The 19,887-nt window shown below is 36.5% G+C and overlaps 1 protein-coding gene across 4 annotated transcripts in view; it reads right to left on the bottom strand.

Moving 5' to 3' along the window:
* Window positions 1-19,887, bottom strand: part of KIAA1958 (KIAA1958 ortholog) — a 158,831-nt gene that overhangs the window by 40,617 nt on the left and 98,327 nt on the right. Inside the window, exon 3 of one of the 4 annotated variants that reach the window (XM_053908187.1) lies at window positions 7,486-7,569. The exons of the other annotated variants lie outside the window; for them this stretch is intronic. Coding sequence (XP_053764162.1) covers window positions 7,486-7,569 — 84 coding nt within the window. The remainder of the gene's footprint in view (window positions 1-7,485; window positions 7,570-19,887) is intronic. 4 annotated transcript variants of the gene reach the window in all.

Here is a 19,887-nt window from a genome sequence, read left to right as displayed (position 1 = left end):
AGGACTCCCTTTGCAATCTCTACTCCTTGACCTCTTTGTCCTCTACTCCCAAGAGGACATGGTGACTCCTATTCTTCATAGCACTGAAAAGCACTGGACTCGAGGTTCTCTTGGTCAGCCTCTAGGACTATAATTCAGCAAAGATGATGGTTCACATTAATATTCTGACCTAATTAATATTCTGATCAAATTAATACTGACTTCATTAATACTGAGTGTAATTCAACAAAGTCATGGTTTACAAACCAACTCAATTGTATTAAAATGTTGTCTTTTAAAAATAATGCAATCTTTCATACCAACCTAGGTGTTTCCCTCCGTCTGATTAATTTACAAATAGGATGAAGCATGATAAATTTTTATTAACTTCCTTTTCTCTGATTAGAAGTGAAATCAGAGTTGTTGGCAGTTTGCCAATATCATCCCCTTTTCTGTTTTATATCATTAGAAATACATTAACCAAAGATGATATATGGAGTATATTTATGTCCCAGTTATATTCTATGGCAAGGATCTCTTAAAATCATCCTGTCTTCATCACTTTGCCTTGTGAAAATGCATTCATTTCATCTCAGCCAGATCTGAGCAGGGAAGAGAAGCAATGTTGAATTCCATGCATTAAGGGAAAAATAAAAGACAACTGAGGATCCCGTTGCCAATGGTATGTTTCTTAATAAGCAACTCTCTATCTGTACCTTATCATATGGTAATATGCCAAGATCTGATATAAAGGAATTCTATTTGAGAAAAAAATCTATTAAAACTAATTGGTAGAGAACTTGTTAATTCCTTAGTGTTTATAACATTTTTTTCCATAAATGAACCTTTTAAAAATTAGCTTATTGCAATAAATAATCATACACTCCTCTTGACTTCTCCGCTAGGCTTGGAAATTTATTTCCTTTATCACATAGTAGAGTCTTTATTTATAGATGCTAAGTATTATAGCTCTATTTTGGTTAGAGAAATACAGATCAAAATATTCCTTTCCTATAGATAGAGAAAACCAGTCACAAGAAGCCTGATTAAAATCAGAAGTGTTTGCCTCTAATATGTTGAACGATGGAGATAGCCAACTAGAGAAAATCTGAATGGTTTTGGTCTATCTCTAATTCTGAGACTCGTAAGGATAGTATTTTTCTTCAAAAATTTTGTTAAAAACAATCTTTATTTATTTATTTGTTTGTTTGTTTGTTTGTTTGTTTAAGTAGGCTCCACAACCAACATGGGGCTTGAACTCACAAGCCTGAGATCGAGAGTCACAGGCTTAACTGACTTGAACCAGCCAGGCACCCCAAAAACAATCTCGATAGATAAAAACCCAAAATATTAACAACAAATTCTTCTATCAAATATTGTCGGGGGTGGGGGTTGGGTGGCTCAGTTGGTTGAGCATCCAACTTCAACTCAGGTCATGATCTCACAGCTCATGGGCTCAAGCCCCAGGTCAGGCTCTGTGCTGACAACTCAGAGCCTGGAGTGTGCTTCAGATTCTGTGTCTCCCTCTCTTCCCCTCTTGTGCTCTGTCTCTGTCTCTATCTAAAATAAATAAACATTAAAAAATTAAATATTGTTAATTTGCTGGCACCAAATTTGCAGGCAAGATCAAACTCCCTGGCAGACCGGCAATCAATGCTCAGTAACTGGTGGCTGGCAATACTGGCTTTTGGGCTTAAGAGCCCAACCTTCCCTTTCCCTGTCTGATTTATGAGGAACTCTCTTAAAATTGAGTTTTTGGTTTATTTGGGGGTAAAAACAAATGGAAATCACTTTTAAAAATATAATTACTTGTACACACACTCACCTCCATGAAAAAGTTAAGTGTCCTTTAAAAAGTGACACAGACTTATGCTCTCTACTCATGGCCAAGGGAGAAACAAACTGCCAAATGTCCTATATCAAAATAATTAAAATAATGAGGCCTAAACAATGTTGTACCAACAAACATGCCAGGTGATGGCACTGCTCTCAATTTGGAATTGAATGTATATTGATGATTTTATTACACTAGGGATTTCATGTATAATTTATCACTTCAGAGTCCACAGATGCACAGCAAATCACCTTGTGAACAAGCTGCCTCAGCCGAAAAGGACAGAACTTAATAGGATCTGGATCTGGTTTCAGATCCCGATGCTCTTATGTAGTAGCTATGATATGGGCAACCCATTTGACTTCTGTGATTTCCTCATTTATGAAGGAGAAATAATCACACTTACCCTCAGGACTATTGTGAGAATTAAGTGAAACAGCTTACAGAAGCACTTACTACTCTGGCATACTGTTAAGTACTCAGTAAACGATAGTGATGGTAATCTGCACATTCTTGTACATGTGTGCACCTATGTGAACCCAATAGATGGTGCAGGAGTGGCTGCCTTCATATTGGTTTTAAAACAGGCTCTAAGGAAGATTCTCGTCAAAATACTCAAAGCAGTGTTATGTATTCCACAGCAAACCAACATATTCAGTGGCTGAATAATAGACAAACTGTATGAGTACGAATTCGGGAAATGATGCAAAAAGAGTATCGGCAGAGACTTTTTTGGTGAGCTCTCAAAAATGAAATGAAACTTTTATTACAGTATCTTTTATAAATTCTTTGAGGGTAGGGACTGTTTTACACATCTTTGTACCCTTCCCAGTGTCTGGACAATAGGTGTTCAAATATCTGTTGATATGGCTGTAAATTCTCTCTCAGTGAAAGTTATTTGATGTCATGACATCTTAAAAGCTAAGCCATATGACTGAGATCAATTAATGTGATGAAAGTTTCAGCTAACAATGATCTAAATGAAAAACCAAAGAGACTTGATCTACTCTAGAAAATTTTCAGACTATTGTTTACTGCTCTGGGAAGTGATTTAACACAGGGGAAAGTGAATTGACATAGGGAAAATTTAACACAGGGAAAAGATCTAGAAAAATATTTTAAGTAGCTGGCGTATTACAAACCATATTCAGACCACCCCTACTAACTAGGAGAATAAATGGAATTTTAAGAATAAGCTCTGTTGGATTAACATCCTGAATTTCTCTAACCTTTTCAGATTTTATGGTTTTAAAAACAATTGCTACCATCCAAGGTTTTCAACAGTCACTCACATGAATATAGAAGAAAGACTGAATTTTGCAGCTATCTCCCCTCAAATGCTGACAGATGGGCTTGACACTTTTGTTGTAGACAGTGCACAACTTTCAGAGTCATGTGAGGAGCACTGGAGAATTCCTTACGTGACATTACACTGACTTGTAATGTTTGTAAACCTTGCAAATATGGTTTTATGGTTTTTGTATGAATCACAGGATTGACTGGAAAGGCAGCACATTCAGTTGTAGTGAACACCTACTGGACTGCTGAATTTTCACGAAAGCACATGAATGATATTTTGGCATGTACCAGTGCCACAGTATGAACATAACTTCTTTTAAGTTAAAGTAACAAATAATGAAAATGGCATCTGGCAATAGCATGTCTTCAGTATTGTTTATATAAAAACACAAAATTTAGAGGTAGTTGCAGATAATTTTTCATAATTTCATTAATGCAAAGAGATACTGTAATTCAGCTAAACTTCTACCAAGCCATTCTTCAGAAAAGCTTTCTAAATCTAAATGTCACAATGTTCCTATTTGGTTTGAGTTATCAAAGCAAAATAAAAATAAATAAAAAAGTAATTTACATTCTCAATTTGTGTTCTTCTGAATGAAAATGCAATAGAATGAAATAGGAGAGATTTTCATTGTAGTGCCTTAATCAACACAAATAGGAATGCAAAATTCCCTAATTCTGCTTTCTCAGTATATCCTCACTGCCCTTCTTCCTCATGACAAACTTACTTTGCTGTCAAAAACATATTAAGAATTTTTAAAAGTATGTCAATGCAAAAATAAAATGCACACATTTTAAGTGTTTCACAAAAACCTTTTTTTTTTTTTTTTTAAACAAGAGGTAACCCATTAAGAACAGCCTTATTGGCACCTAGGTGGCTTAGTTGGTTAAGCTTCTGACTTTGGGTCAGGTCATGATCTTGCAGTTCTTGAGTTCAAGCCCCAAGTCAGGCTCTGTGCTGACAGCTTAGAGCCTGGAGCCTGTTTCAGATTCTGTGTCTCCCTCTCACTCTCATACTCCCCTGCTGCTCCCCTCCCCTGCTCATACTCTTTCTCTCTCAAAAATAAACAAACATTAAAAAAATTTTTTTAAGAGTTCTTTTATAGTAGGCTGTCCTGTGCACTTACAAACAAGGGTATAGAATAAGGAAAGTTTTGTAAAGGGAACTGGGAGAAAGAGGTCCTGTGGCTCAAAATGAACAGAAGAGGGGGCACCAGGGGACACAGTGTGCCATCATGAAAGGTCACTCAGCATTCCTTCTAATCAGATAGCCTTGAGAGATGGGAAAACACTGTGTCCCCATTTCTGGCTCAAATCACTGGAAACTGACTCTGAGTTGGAACTAAGGAAGATAAACAGAAAAAAGTCAGAAGACAGTACCATTTCCTTAACAATAACTGATTTGTCTTGATCTCAACATAAAATGAAGATAACTAAGCTTTCAAGAATTGAAAGGATGAAAGATGTGTACAGAAATAAATATGTATGTATTGAAATGTCTAAAGAAATATTTACTAAAATATTAACAGCGGTTATTTGGGCCAGCAGATTTATGAGTGTTTGTGCTCTTTATGCTTACCTAAATTTTCTAATTTTCACACAGTAACTATTATATAAATGATGCATGTAAGTCACTTGACACAGAGCTGGCATACACACTAGTTAAAAAATGGTGGCTGCCATCATTAATACAAAAATAAATAAATAAAACAAGATATCTTCCACCCTTTCTTATTTCTGGATGCCTCTCTATGGAGGAAAAGTCACGAAATGAAGTTGATTCCACCACAAAAAGTCCACAGAAGACTTTCTACTTGTGAACCAAAGGAAAGGTCACCATATAGAGGAATGAGTCTTTATGTGTTTATGACTTGGTGTTGAAAAAAGCTACCAAGCCAAGGGAAACCTCAGCTTTTGTGATGATTTAGGAAGGCATATAAAAATGAAACCTGAACGCGCTGTACAATAAGTTAACACATAAAATACCACCTACCCTTCTAGCTAATGTGAATTAAGAGGTTGCCTTAAAGAACAAATACTTCCCAACAGAATCCAACAAAGCAATTAAGATTCGGATTTTCTATGTGTTAATGATTATACAGGACAGGAACCAAGCTCAACTTCATTGTCGCCCTAATGTCTAAATTTATGTTGTTATTGAAGGATCTTAACTAAAAATACACCACAGGCTTTAAGACTTGAAAATAAAGACCTTGGGAAAACCACCACAAAGAGTTGTTTAACCAAAATTATTATTATTATAATTGCAGGGTATCACAGATAAATTTATATTTACTAGAAACTGCACATTTTCAAGAATGCTTTGAATTCAGCTAAATCCAATAACAAAATGTTGTTACCCCAAATGAGTGTCAATATTCTTTTGATCTCAACTACAGAGTTAAGTAATCTCCTAGGGAAAAGAGACTGAAGTTTAATGCTTATAAATAAATAATTCAGGGGGTTTGGGCTTTGAAGAGTAGTCCTCTTTTGTTGTCCTGACTAGCGCTTCCAGATTTTTAATAAGACCCTCCCATTCTCTACCTTCTCTTTATGTTTGATATACAGTCTAATGCTTGGGAACATTTTGAAAGCTTTGGTAGTTTTGCAAATCTGAAAATCACACTTCATTTAAACTGATTTCTTAGGGAACAAAAAAAATCTATCCAGGTTCAAGCACAACAGTAAAGAGCTGTTAACAGTCTTTTTTGCCACAATATTGGACTTTGCATATTATTTAAAAATTATATATCTTTCAAAAAGAATGGCACCTTTATTGCCCTCAAAAGAAAAGATGTTACCTAAACATCTAGATTTTCAGACATTACAAAAAAGAGGCACAGGAGCTAAAATTCTAATTCAGCTAAAAAAAATATGTAAATAATTTGTAGAGCTTATGTCAACACTCTCATATTCTGGATCTGACTGAATATAATTCTGTGTAAGCAGCAGAGCTAGTATTGTTTCCTCCTGATTAATATAAAATTTTAAAACTTAAAAAAATAAAGCCATTTATTAACTAGACTCAAAATGAGAGGTGGGGTGGGAAGGAAAAGCAGGCGTTGAGGACACACGTGTCTAGGACGACTTTCAGTTACTTTTCTGACAGTTTTTTAAAAAACGGAATTCCTTCTCTACTTTGTATTGCCTGAGAACCACTATGGTTTTGTAACGGCTATAACAGTAATTACATTTAATCACCCACAAGTACATTTGTGTTAAGCCTATAAATACTATGTTAGCAATACTAAACTATCTCCATTGGCTTATTTGTAAAAAGAAAAATATATTATATATTTATATTTTTATAAAGTTAACACTGAGGGCCGAGGAAAGGAAACGAGAAGCAGTGTATAACCACAGTTTCTCTGGACACAGTAACCAAGCTGGGGTCTTGCTCAGGACACCTGGTCAAGCAGTGTCTGAGGAAGAGTCATAAGAGGCAGAGACGATGAAATTGCCGCTGTTGGAGTGCCCGGCCACTGACTGTGCGGCCTGCTGGCTCAGATTGTTACAGATAAGCACCAGCTGGTTGCTCTGAGCCTCAGACAAGGTGCTGCAGCTCTGATACACGCTGAAATTGGTCTTCCTGCCGGGGATGTTGCCCTTCTCACACATGGTCTTCACCATCTTGGCCAGCTTGTTCTTGCCGAGGGCTTGGCAGTTATACCAATGCAGAGCTGCCAAGTTCACCACTGGCTTGATGGACAGGTAGAAAGGGGCATCCTCGTAGCGCATGGCAGGAGGTCGCCGCTGGGCATACTCCTTATAGTCCTGTACGGGGCAGGTCTGTGGGGCATGCTGGGTGGCATACACACGAGAGTCCGTCCCCCCTCTCTTGGTTTTGGCATTCAGGTCACCAGTGTCTTGACCCATCCACTCTAAGTACTCCAGCCCCGTTTCTGTTACCCGGAGCCGGATATCACCCCACTTCAAGGTAGATCCATGGAATCCTGTGCAGTGCCCAAAAGCTTTTGTGTTGTTGAGCCACACAAGGTTGAGAAGACCCTCAGGATTATAGCGGCTCAGCAGTCCTCTTTTCCGCAGAATGAGCTCATCAGCAAAGGTGAGCTTCATGGACTTGTGTGGCTTATTTCCTTTTCCTTTGCAGCGGAGTTCAATCTGCTTCTGTTTCAGGGCCTCTTGGGAACGCTTGAATTCCTTATCCCTCGTAATACTGTAGCCATACCTGTGTTCTTTTAGGTACCGTTCAAGTCCACACTGGTAATTGGCCAAGCTGTTGGGTTCATACTCGGACCCATCCTTCTGCCTGGCATCCACAAAGAAAGAGGCCAGGTAGGCATCCAACTCCTTGCAAGGGATGACATAAATCTCTCTTGTTTCAGAAGGATACTTGGAGATGAGGAACTCGCGGAAATTGCGGAGCGCAGTCTGCGTGCTCCGGATGGTTTTCTCATTCTGCTCCCTGCTGAGCTCAGCTGCTCTTTCATCCTGGTCTGCAACAAATTGGGGAGGGGAGGGATAGAGAGGGTGTTGATGAGTTCAGACAATGCACTTTCTACTCTGAAATAAAGTTTCCTCTTATAATGAAAAGGGAAAGAAGGAATCCATTTTATAGAGATCACTTACAAATGTTATTTACATACCTGCTGCATTATAATAGCCAACTTCAGTTTCACAAATGATGTACTAGACAAGGGTATGGCCCATTACAATCAAAATGAGCTTCTTGTGTCACTGGCACATAAGCTTTGTGCATGAAAGTTTGTGGGAGGAGTGAGTTTTAGAAACAGCCTTTGTTTTAGGAAGAATGCAAGGGAAAAAAATGTGCTATTCATCCTACTGCAGTGTGCAAGGGCCCCATTAAAGCTGACACACTCATTTTGAATCACTTCATTTGTGAAACCAGAGGTTGTACTGGTTCCATTTTATTGAATTAACTAAATATTCAAATTTGTTATTTAGCACATCACTAGAGATCTATATTTAAAAGTTACCAAACAGATGATTTGCAGTAGTTAATTCAACACTTTATGGCAATTTAGGTTAACACAATTTATAAATATTCTGTGTGTAATTGCAGGGCTATTTGTAAGAAGTGGTAACATATTCGGTATTTTGTAAAGTAATGAGGATAGGGGCGCCTGAGTGATTCAGTGGGTTAAGTGTCTGACTTTGGCTCAGGTCATGATCTCACGGCTCATGTGTTTGAGTCCTGCATCGGGGCTCTGTGCTAATGACTCAGAGCCTGGAGCCTGCTTCAGATTCGGTGTCTCCCTCTCTCTCTCTGCCCCTCCCCTGCTCGTGTTCGTTCTCTTCCTCTCAAAAATAAACATCAAAAAAATTTTTTTTAAATAAATAAAAAAGTAACGAGGATAAAACTTCTTAAGTGTAACAAACAGGACAACGAATTTTGAATTAGGTTACTACAATCCAGATGTAAGGAAAGGGATGTATCTCTTGGACAAATCATTTTATTTATTATTTATACTCTTCCACCAAGAACTAGAATTGCCTCTTCTCATTATGGATCATCCACGGTTAAGTGATGTTGCTCTAGAGTACCAGTTCTCACACTTGAGTGTGCTTCAGGATTGCTCAGGATGCTTGATCAATAGCAGATTCCCAGCTGGCAGGAATCCATGCCCAGGAGGAGGTTTGAGAGAAACTCCCTTGAGAAACAAAGTTCTAGTGTTTATGTGTTATGATGGAAACCCTACTCTATTTTTTACTCAACTTTTTTTTATTAAGTTCAATGATATCATCTAAATGGTTTCCTTTCAGTAGTATGTAATTTAAATTTGGACTCAATAGTAACAATAAAAATGTTTTGTCAAAAATCACTATGTCAGACATGGGTGTAACTCAAAAAGAGAAATTCTAAAAATGAAACCACACAATAGAAAACTTGGCTATCCTATTGATTGTTGAGAGGCAAGCATCAAGCTTAGTTTAAAACAACATAAAAATGTAATTTCTGATTTTACAGTATAAAGGTAAAATATTTTGTTTATCCTGTTTATCTTATTTAGGAAAATTTTAGTTTGTAAGGTTGCTCATTGGAAGTCTTTGTAAATAACCACATACAATAATAAGAATTCTAATAAACTGAATTTTATTCAGAAAATACACTTTTTGTATTACTATACACATTTATGAATAATTATGTTATTTTAAAATGACATTCTAATGTGTAATTGCCAAAATCCTCATAACTTTATAAAACAAAATGAACTAAAATTCACTAGACTACCTAATTAGATATTTTTATAGGCATGTTTTTGAAGGATCATATTTCTAAAATTCAATATACAAAAGTGTATTTTATACTTCGTTAGACTTGACTTTTGATTATGCTATTTTCTTCCAGTTAAAAACTGTTTATATATCACCAATAAAGATGTGTATCTTTCCCTCAAAAAGATGGAAGGCACACTTTGCATGTAACCTTTTACCATGCTGGCTGGCTTCCCTGGCTGTTTACATGTAAAGCCAAAGGGGCCAGCACAGCTGTTCATTCTGGCTAATTGTTTAAATATCCATCACAGTGGTCTTCAAACCTCAGAGACTTTCTAAGAAATAAACAGTCATGGACAACTTTAGGGAAAAAATTTCTAGTTTCTCAAGTTTCATACAGAATGTTTTATAAAACTTACTTGTCTGAGATGAAGACTGAGTTTGCAAATGTTGCCATCCCCAATCTAATATGGTACATATTCTGGGGTGCAAAAGACTTTGAGGAGGCAAACAAAACTTATACATTGATGATTAAACCCATAGCATGTCTTGTCCTTTGTTCTTATACATGTTCTTATATAGGTGAAATTTGCCATCGGAAAGAGGGTATTTGGGCCTGAACTGGGGTGAATTTAGGACTTCTGAAGGGGTTATAGGTTAGTAAGGTTGGTTCTTTTCACTGGAAATGGACTATTCTGCAGGACTACCAGGATGTTCAAGATAGAAGCTTAAAACTCTATTCAGTTCTTTCAGATTCAGCATGCTTTTGTTCATAAGATGCTCAATAACTATTTCATACACATGAAACATTATTTGTAGTTACAGTCAATCCTCATCTTCATTTCATAAAATATTCAACATTTTCTCCCTCTTTTTTATAAAAATAAACTGTTGAAAACCTTTGGGTGTCCATTTAAATGGATAGTTTTTTCAAAGTTCTTTTGAGGGGTATGTGAGTAAAAGAGTTAAAGTAAGCCTTCCTCCTCTTTCTACTTGGCCTCAATCTTTAGTTGAGAGCCATTACACATCTACAGGAAAAAAAAAAAAGAAAGAAACTAAAAACTCCTTTCCTAATAGCCTGAAATGCACCACAAAAGGAGGGGGAAGAGTAGAGAAACCCTTATTCATTTTGCACGAATAGGGGGAAGTAAACGGCCTTAAAGTCAAGTAATAGTTTTTCAGCTAATTATACAATCAAAAAAGACCAGAAAAGATTGATAATAAAATATAAAACTGTTACATTTATCTTGCTTTTATCTCTAGTTTTAGAAAAACTTCTGATCCAATTATTTTTAAAAACTTTTTATTAGGTATAACATACATACAATAAAGTATACTAGTCATTAAGTGCATGCAATTAATTTTCACAAATTGAATCCAGTTTCCAGATCAAGAAAAAGAACACCACCAGCATCCCAGAGGTCTTTCTCATGTCCCCTTCTTCCAGTTACTCCCTCTCATAAAAAATAACAGCTATTCTGATGAAACAGAATACAACTGTCTGGTCTATTATTGTAACTAATATGAATGGAATCTTAGAGGATGAACTCTTTTGTATCTGGCTTCTTTTGTTCAGCATTGTGAGTTTCATCCATATTGTTTTGTAGTTGTAGATAATTTACCCTCATTGCTGTGGGTACATTACACACATTCCATTGTGTGACTATATCACAATTTTTGTTTCCACTCTATCAGGCATTTGGGTAGTTTTCAGTTTGGGGCTATTTCCAATGAAATTTTTATGAACATTGTATGAAATGATGTCAGGTGTTTACTTAGAAGTAGAATTACTGGGCCAAAGGAAATCATAGGTTCAGCTTTAATAGATACTGACAAACAATTTTCCAGAGTGGTTGTACCAATTTACTTTCACAAACTTGAGTATGTGAGAGTTCAGGTTGCTCCGTATCTTCGGCAACAACTAAGTAGTCTTTCTTTATTTAAGCCATTCTGCTGGGTGTGGGTGGTACTGCACTGTAGTCTTAATTTTCATTTCCCTGGTGACTAATAAAGTCGAACACCTCTTTATAGGTTTATTGGTCATTTGAATATTCTCTTTGTGGAATGCCTGTTCAAGTCATTTTTCTGTTGCCCTTTTGTCTGCCCTTTTCTTACTGTTTGCAAGAGGTTTTAACAAATTTTGAGTCTTTATCAGATACACATAACGCAAATAATCTTCTTCCCAATCTGTGGCTTGCCTTTTCACTTTCCTAATGGTGTTTTTAATGAGTAAGAGTTTCGAATCCTAATACAGCCCAGTTATCAATTTTTTCTTTTATGGTACATGCTTTTTGCATCTTATTTAAAAAAATCGTGCTTATTCCAAAGTAATGGAAGATCTATTTCTTCCGAGGACTTTAGTTTTACTTTTCACATTTCGATCTGCCATCCACTAAACAGCCACCTGTACGTTCTAGATAAAAATTAAGATTTTTTTCAATATGGACCATGATTCATTTGATTTTAGTAAATTAATAAATTTTGACCAGGCAATACAGTAGGTACAGTACCTAAAAGTTACATATGGGTATAGAGTGAAAGTAAGTCACCCTTCCATCCCATCTCCTTGTTTCCCTCTGCATGGCAACCAGTATTACCAATCTATTGGGAATAATTTTTGAGATTTTTTCTATGCACAAACACTTATTTTTTGTCTTTCAAGTAGGGGGGTGGAATATACTCTACATCCTATTCTACACTCTGCTTTTTACCATTATGGTGTATTAAAGATAGCTCCATACCACTGCATACATATTTGCCCCAATCTAATAGCTGTAAAGTTCTTCTATGGATACACCATAATACATTTATCTAATCTCCTAATTCTCTATTGATGGACATTTGAATTATTTCTATCCTTTTGCTATTACAAACAATGCTACAATGGGTATCCTTGTATACATGACATTCCCCATATATGAGTGAGTATATACACAGAATTAATTTCCAAAGTGGAAATGCTATATTGCTATTGCCCTATATGTATATATGTTGTATCAATTTATACTTCCATAAGGTATAAGAATGATGGTTTAATCACACCTTCCTAGATATAATGTATTATCAAACTTCTTAATCTTTGCTTATTTAATTGGTAAAATCTATTAAGGTTTTATTTTGCATTTCTTTTATGATAAATAAGATTGAATATTTCTTTCAAATACTTATTAGCCCCTTATATTTTTTCATTTTCTTTCTGTGGATTTTTTTTGGCCTCTGCCCATTTTCTTTTTTTATACTGACTTATAGGAGCTACAGATACATTTAGGACTTTTCATTTATATTTAGTCTTTTTTTATATTTAGTCTTAATATTTATTATATTATTTACTTAACGTTATCATTATTATATTTAGCTCTTTGTGTTACATATAATGATGTGTATGTGGATAAATATATACTTTTTTTTAGTTCGCCTTTGTATTTGTGACTATTACACACTTATGGTATTGAACTTACCTCTGTTAAATGTTTTTTATATTTTGTGGTATACTTAGAGATGTTTTCCCCACTATGAAGCCATAAAACAGTTCTCTTATGTTTTCTTCTAAAACATTTTTATTTCATTTTCCATTTTCATTTTATTTCATTAAAATTTCATTTTTACGTTTTAAATATTTAATTGCCTGAATTTATTTTGGTGTAAAAAGTAGGCGCCAACTTGATATTTTTCTAGATAGTCATCCTACTGTTAATAATAGCGGTGACAGTGGCTCATTATTCACATAACTGGACCTTTAAAACTTTTTTTTTTTTTTTTTTGCAGCAAATTCCTGTATTTGTTGTAGGACGTCACTATTAGAAGTCTATCATGTCTTTTAAACTACTGAAGTATTTTTATTAGAATTAGTTTGGTTGGTTAGTGACTTGATTACAAAGTTGCATAGGCTTTGAATAGTCTCTCCCAAAAGTGGTCATTTAAAAAAAAATTTTTTTATGTTTATCTATTTTTGAAGGAGAGATAGGCAGAGCATGAGTGGGGGAAGAGCAGAGAGAGCGGGAGACACAGAATCCGAAGCTGAGCTGTCAACACAGAGCCCGAAGTGGAGGTTGAACCCACAAACTGTGAGATCATGACCAGAGCCGAAGTTGGATGCTCAACCCACTGAGCCACCCAGGAGCCCCAAGCTCTGTCATTTTTTAGTGTGCCATTTGAAAAATGATTTTTAGAAATGCATATATTCTTTGATGACAATAACACCTGCATAAGATATCGTTGGGTTTTGGTTTGTGATCCACTTTTAGAGTCAACACTGAGTTTATCTCATTTCTTTGTTTTAATATTAGTTGTATTTATTTTGCATACTACACATTAATGTATAGACTTTTTCCCAGTTTTATTGAGAAATAATTGACATATATCACTGTGTAAGTTTATACATTACAGCATAATGTTTTGAATTACATATATTGTGAAATGATTATCACAATAGGTTTAGTTAAAATCCATCATCTCATATGGATACAATAAAAAGAAAAGAAATTTCTCCTCATGGTGAGAACTTTTAGGATCTACTCTCTTAATTTTCTCATTTCTATTTGTTTCATTTAATCTTAGTTCTTGTGATCATAATATATGCCAGGATCTGTTTTGACTATTGTATCAGGGCTCTTGCTCAGCTCCTCTTTTTCTTGGCTGAACTGTCTTCCTTGTGTTGGCTTCATCCACAAGCAGGATAACAACAGCCAGAGGTGGAAAAATGACCGTCTATTCCAGTCATCTCCTTTTAGGAGTAAAGAAAACCTCTTCCAGTTTATGTTCTCTTGTTAATTTTTCTAGTGGTTATCATTATTTTGATAACTCTGCATATCACAAATCCTCTATTTTTATACAACATATATTGATACCCCACTACAAACAATATCAAAATTAATATGCCATATACTTACATTTCTTCCTCCAACTAATCATTTTCAATTTTATTATTTTTCTTGGTCCTTATAATTGTTAGCTTTTATTCTACCGTTTAGTTTAGTTCTTCTAGTGTTACCTTTATACCTTCAATCTGAATACCCTACTACCTGAATTGGTAGCTTTAAGTAATATCTTTTGAATCTTCGTTTATACTATTTCCCACATTCTCTCTCCTGTGCCCTCCCAACTTTTGAAAAATTATACACTTCTACATTGTTGTGGCTTATGATACTTACTATAAGTATTTATAAAATAATTGATACAATTGTTTTTAATAATAATTTCTACATTTTGTTCTCAATTTTGCAATTAAATATACAGAATCAATGCTTACCACCAGTGTTTTGCCAGTCTCCTTCAGTTAGTTAAAGTTTGTCCTCTAACAGCTTAATCAGAAAGTATTTATGAAAACGATATTTTCCTGAGGTCTTGAATTTTTTAGTATGTCTTTAAGCTTTTATTGTCTTTATAACTGAACAACATGAACAACAGTTTGACTAGGTACAAGACTCTCCACTCATACTCCCCGCCCTCCCACACACCCTGGACAATAGTAGCATTGCTCAAGTATTGTGTAGAATTCAATGCTAGCATAGAAAAGTCAATGGTCAGGGGCGCCTGGGTGGCTTGGTCGGTTAAGCGTCCGACTTCGGCTCAGGTCATGATCTCGCAGTCCGTGAGTTCGAGCCCCGCGTTGGGCTCTGTGCTGACAGCTCAGAGCCTGGAGCCTGTTTCAGATTCTGTGCCTCCCTCGCTCTGTGACCCTCCCCCGTTCATGCTCTGTCTCTCTCTGTCTCAAAAATAAATAAAAACGTTTAAAAAAAAATTTTTTTTTTTAAAAATAAAAAGAAAAGTCAATGGTCAGCATAGTCTTTCTCCCTTATAGGTCTCTTGATTGCTTTTTTGGGCAGGGGTCTGGATATCTAAATGATTATTTCTTTATCTGTGAAGGGCAGTAAGGTTACTAGGCTATATCTCAGTGCTGATCATTGTACACCCATCTTTTTTCTGGTACACAGTGTGCCCTTTCAAGCCATAAATTCAAGTATATCTCCACTGCCTTATCACAATGGCAGACCACCTCCCACAAAGATGGCAAGTGTATTTGTGTTTCTTGACTCAGTCCTGCCTCCTCTGCTATTCTCTGGTGTCAAACAGGGCCCGGGGAAGCTCTCAAGACCAACCCAAACACCCCCATACCAGTTCTTCAAAAGTGACTGTTAATTTAACTGCTCAGCATGTATCATCCTAGGTGGAAAACAGTTCTCACACCTCCGAGATCTACAGTCACATGTCTCATGGTGTCATGTTCAAATCCCCAACTGATCACTGCATCTGGCAGTCTTTCTTTGTACACTGTGGTTCTAGCAGAAGACTTGTAGTTTAATTTAAGAGAATGTTTGTTTCTGTTTCTTATTTTGAAGTTATTTTAAAAAGACGCTGGAATTCAGATCCAGTTCTTTACATATGAATGAGATTGCTGCAACTTTCAGTCCCTAACCTGGTGCCTAGCACTTAACAGGGATCCCATAAATGTTCACTGAATGCATTCTCACCACATGAAATCTACTCCATGAAGAAGAGTTACATTCCTGAAGATTTTGTCATTCCTCAAAAACTCAGTAGCCAAATTTTATTAAGTTTTGTTTGAATGTATGTGGTAAAAAATAGAACTTGGATTCTAAATAGTTCTATTTTTTATCTAATATGAATGATAAACAAAATTGTTTTCAACACAAACGAAGATTCTGTAAAGATCACTTCCAATTTTCGTAAGTGTTCATATCATTCAGCAGGCAAGCTGAATGAGTCATTGTTACTGATGGAAAAAAAAGCATGCATTGAGATGAGCAAAATGGTCTTATTATATATAGGAAGTTGTGATTAAATAGCAAACTTTAAAAATCATTATTTAAAAATTTAAAAACCCCAAAGGCCTAGAAAACGGAATGAAGACAAGGTAGCAGCCAAAAACATAGAAGTACAAATTATTGTTTTCTAAACAGATCAGGTATTTAACAATTGGAGATACAGTTTTGCAGACGGTGAATGAGTAGGCATCAGAATCATGTTCCCTACGGCTCCCACGAACCTAACGTACCTAAAAGCCACGAATCATTATATGTGCCCAGACCTAAAACGTAGCTTTGGCTCTGTTCCAACAAACGTGCTCTTCTATCTAATCAGTGCCTCCACCATTCACTTACCATTTGCCCAAGCTTGAAATCTGAGCACCAGCCTTGACACTGCTCTCCCTTTCTTCTACAGCTAATCCATCAATCCCTGCTGAACCACCTCACTCATTCAAGCACACTTAATGAGTGACTGAAACATGTTAGGAATTAAGTAGGCTCATTCTACAGGGATGAGTATAATGGTAACAGTCCCTACTTTTGTGGAATTTACCACAGAGTGAGTAAAAACAGATAATAACACAAATAAGGTAACCTTAGACAAACCAACACAAATACTATGAAGAAAAATAACAGAGTATTGTGAGAAAGAATAAATGACCAACTTAAGGATGGATGTTCCAGGAAGGACTCTCTAAGAAGTTTTAGTTGAGACCTAAAAATGAGAAGCCAGTTACATAAACTATAGAAGGAGGAAGAGCAGAGGGAACAGCACTTGAGAAGTTCCTGCAATGGAAATTAAGTTTGAGAAACTGAAAGACTCTCAGTGTGCCTGGAGCAATAAAAAGGGGGAGTGATACTAGAAGAGGTCTGAAAGCCCATGGGGGTCAGATCACACCAGGCCTTGCAGGTCTTATTAATGACTTTGTATTCTGTCTTAAGAAAACTAGTTGGTCAGAAAACTACATGGTCAGGTTTGCACTGCCCTCTTATGATACAAAACTACCTATAGGTTTGCAGACCTATCTTTTCTCATGCAAAGAACTCTACCTTGTATAACTAGGGCTGAGTTCACATTTGAATGACCTCGTGCAAAACACTCCCAGACAGTGAAATGATGGCTAAACTACCTCTGTGGAAGGTCAGAGCCAGAAAAAACAAGAGGAATATCCAAGTCAACCATCACCTCACCTTTCCCCCTCACTCTACCCCCCAAAAAGAAAGAAAGGTATTAAGAGTTTGTAAAAACTGTGGGACAGAGATTTGAGCTAATCTTACTGAGATCTTAAAGGACCAAGAGACACCAGGCGACAAATGGATTATGCTTCCATTATCCTGCCCTATTATTTTATTCCATCTTACTCACACCTCTCTGTTAGGTTGTGATTTCCTTGAGGAGAAAGGAATGCTTAGCACAGAAAAAAAATTTTTTTCTTTAAAGATTTTAAGTAATCTCTACACCCAACATGGGGTTCGAACCTACAAACCCAAGGTCAAGTGTTGCACGCTCCACTGACTGAGTCAGCAAGGCACCCCAGTCTTAGTACAATTTTTAAGCAATGGTTTTTCTATACTTACTTATATAGTCTTTTTTTTTTTTAAACATTTTTATTTATTTTTGAGACAGAGTGAGACAGAGCATAAACGGGGGAGGGGCAGAGAGAGAGGGAGACACAGAATCAGAAGCAGGCTCCAGGCTCTGAGCCATCAGCCCAGAGCCCGACGCGGGGCTCGAACTCACGGACCGCGAGATTGTGACCTGAGCTGAAGTCGGACGCTTAACCGACTGAGCCACCCAGGCGCCCCCTCTATACTTATTTATATAGTCTTTATGCCCCATTAATTACATTATTTTTCATGTATTTATCTTCTCTGAATCCTGAATACCCAGCATATGTCCCAGCACTCCAGAGCTACCCAAAGTATGAAGACTGAATGAATAAATATAAGAACTATCAAAATTTTTAAATTTATTTTAAAGATCTTATTTTTAAGTAATCTCCACACGCATCATGGGGCTCGAACTCACAACCCCGAGATTAAGAGTCACATGCTCCATTGACTGAGCCAGCCAGGTGCTCAAAAGAATTTTAAACCTACGTATCCTACACATATATTTTTCTTTTCTTTTATCTTTTTGAGAGAGAGACAGGGCACAAGTGAGCGAGGGGCAGGGAGAGAGAGAGAAGCGGGGCTTGTGCTCACTCAGAAGTGGGGCTTGAGCTCATCCGATGTGGGTCTCGAGCTCATGAACCACGAGATCATGACCTGAGCAGAAGTCAGATGCTTAACGGCTGAGACACCCAGGAGCCCCTTACACATATATTTCTAATGACTGAATGTTTCAAGCTTTGACTGGAGGATGGTAGGAAAGGGAGAACTTCTGGACATGAGTGGCTTTCAGAAATGCATTTTTAAAATGTCTGCCTTTCCTCCATACCTTTAATTTATATAAGTTCCCTTCTACCCATACTGTACCCTGCTGGGCTACTGTATTAGGGATCTTTGCTGTCACTAGTATGCAAGTAGTTTTTGTTTTTAAGTAGGCTTTGGTTTTAAGTAGGGAGAGTGAATAAACTCTTCAGGTAGAAGGTATGGGTGACCTTCATTCTTTGAAATGAATGTGGTCCCTTACTTCTTGCCATCTAACACAACAGCCATCTAACACTTATCACTTATGAGCTTTTCAAAAGGAGAAGCCGTACTATAAAACCTAGTACAGTGAAATGGGCCTTCTATAAATGTAGCTAAGAGATGGAAAAGTTTTAGGTTACTGTCTTCCAAGAGATCTGTGACCTGGAACGGGGCCTGAGAGAGAGCCTCAGCAGTGGCACAGGAACTCCTACAAAGAACCTGAGTAAAGTTTTTATATACACAGCCTTTCTGTACTTATTTACATAGTCTTCATGCCCCATTAATCCAATTATTTCCTCCCTTGTTAGGAGATGGCATGGAAAAACACATAATTAGTGCAGTATCTTGTGTTCTCATTTAATTTGAGATTTATGTTCTATTTAAATTCAGATCCATTTCCTTCTATTGCTGTAGCATTTAATTTAACAAAAAAGAAGCTTAGCTATCACATTCTTTTTGTGATTTTATTAAAGCGATACATCTGAAGCAATAAGAAACATTTCTTGATATTTAACTTATTATTTTCATTTGAATATTTTATCTTTTCATTTGATAGAGAAATGATGTTCAAATTCTTTTTATAAACCAGTGAATGATAAGTCTACAAGCTTATTAAATAAGAATGTATTTTTAAGTTTGAAAAATAAAAAAGTAAAAAGAAATCTGGCGAGTAGATTTATATTTATGAGACTACAGTTGGGATTAATATAAATCCACATTTGTGAATACCCCCCCACCCCCCTCCCTAGCATTTCAAGAAGTCCTGTGGTGGTAGAGTCAAAGGCAAGTCCCTGATGGTTATGTAGATTATATCACAGCTAGAAGAGATGACTAACACACATAAAATTAATTAAAATGACCATACAGGGCACAGTGCGATTAGGCACTGTGTTTATGGCATGGCCTCCCGGTCCTATAGGAATTCAGAAACAAAAGAAGTCAAATAGAGCTTAAGATATGTTGTAGCTCTGTTCCATGGGGGAAAGGGTACCATTTGGTTAAGAAGAACAGGAGGGTAGAGCACTGCAGGAAGAAACTGCATGTGCAAAGGGAATGATATGAGAGGGAGTCTGGCTTCTGATCATAAGGATAGTAAAACACTGATCCTGGTCTGAAGGTGGGAGAAGGGTTAGAGTGGGGAATATAAAGCTTAAACAGTGGGAGAGCCACATGAAG

Source organism: Panthera pardus, unplaced genomic scaffold, assembly GCF_024362965.1.
Source record: "Panthera pardus isolate Hobbes unplaced genomic scaffold, ASM2436296v1 HiC_scaffold_20, whole genome shotgun sequence".
In the NCBI taxonomy this organism is placed as follows: Eukaryota; Metazoa; Chordata; class Mammalia; order Carnivora; family Felidae; genus Panthera; species Panthera pardus.
The sequence above is the reverse complement of the archived record's forward strand: the minus strand, read 5'-3'. Positions and strand labels throughout refer to the sequence as shown.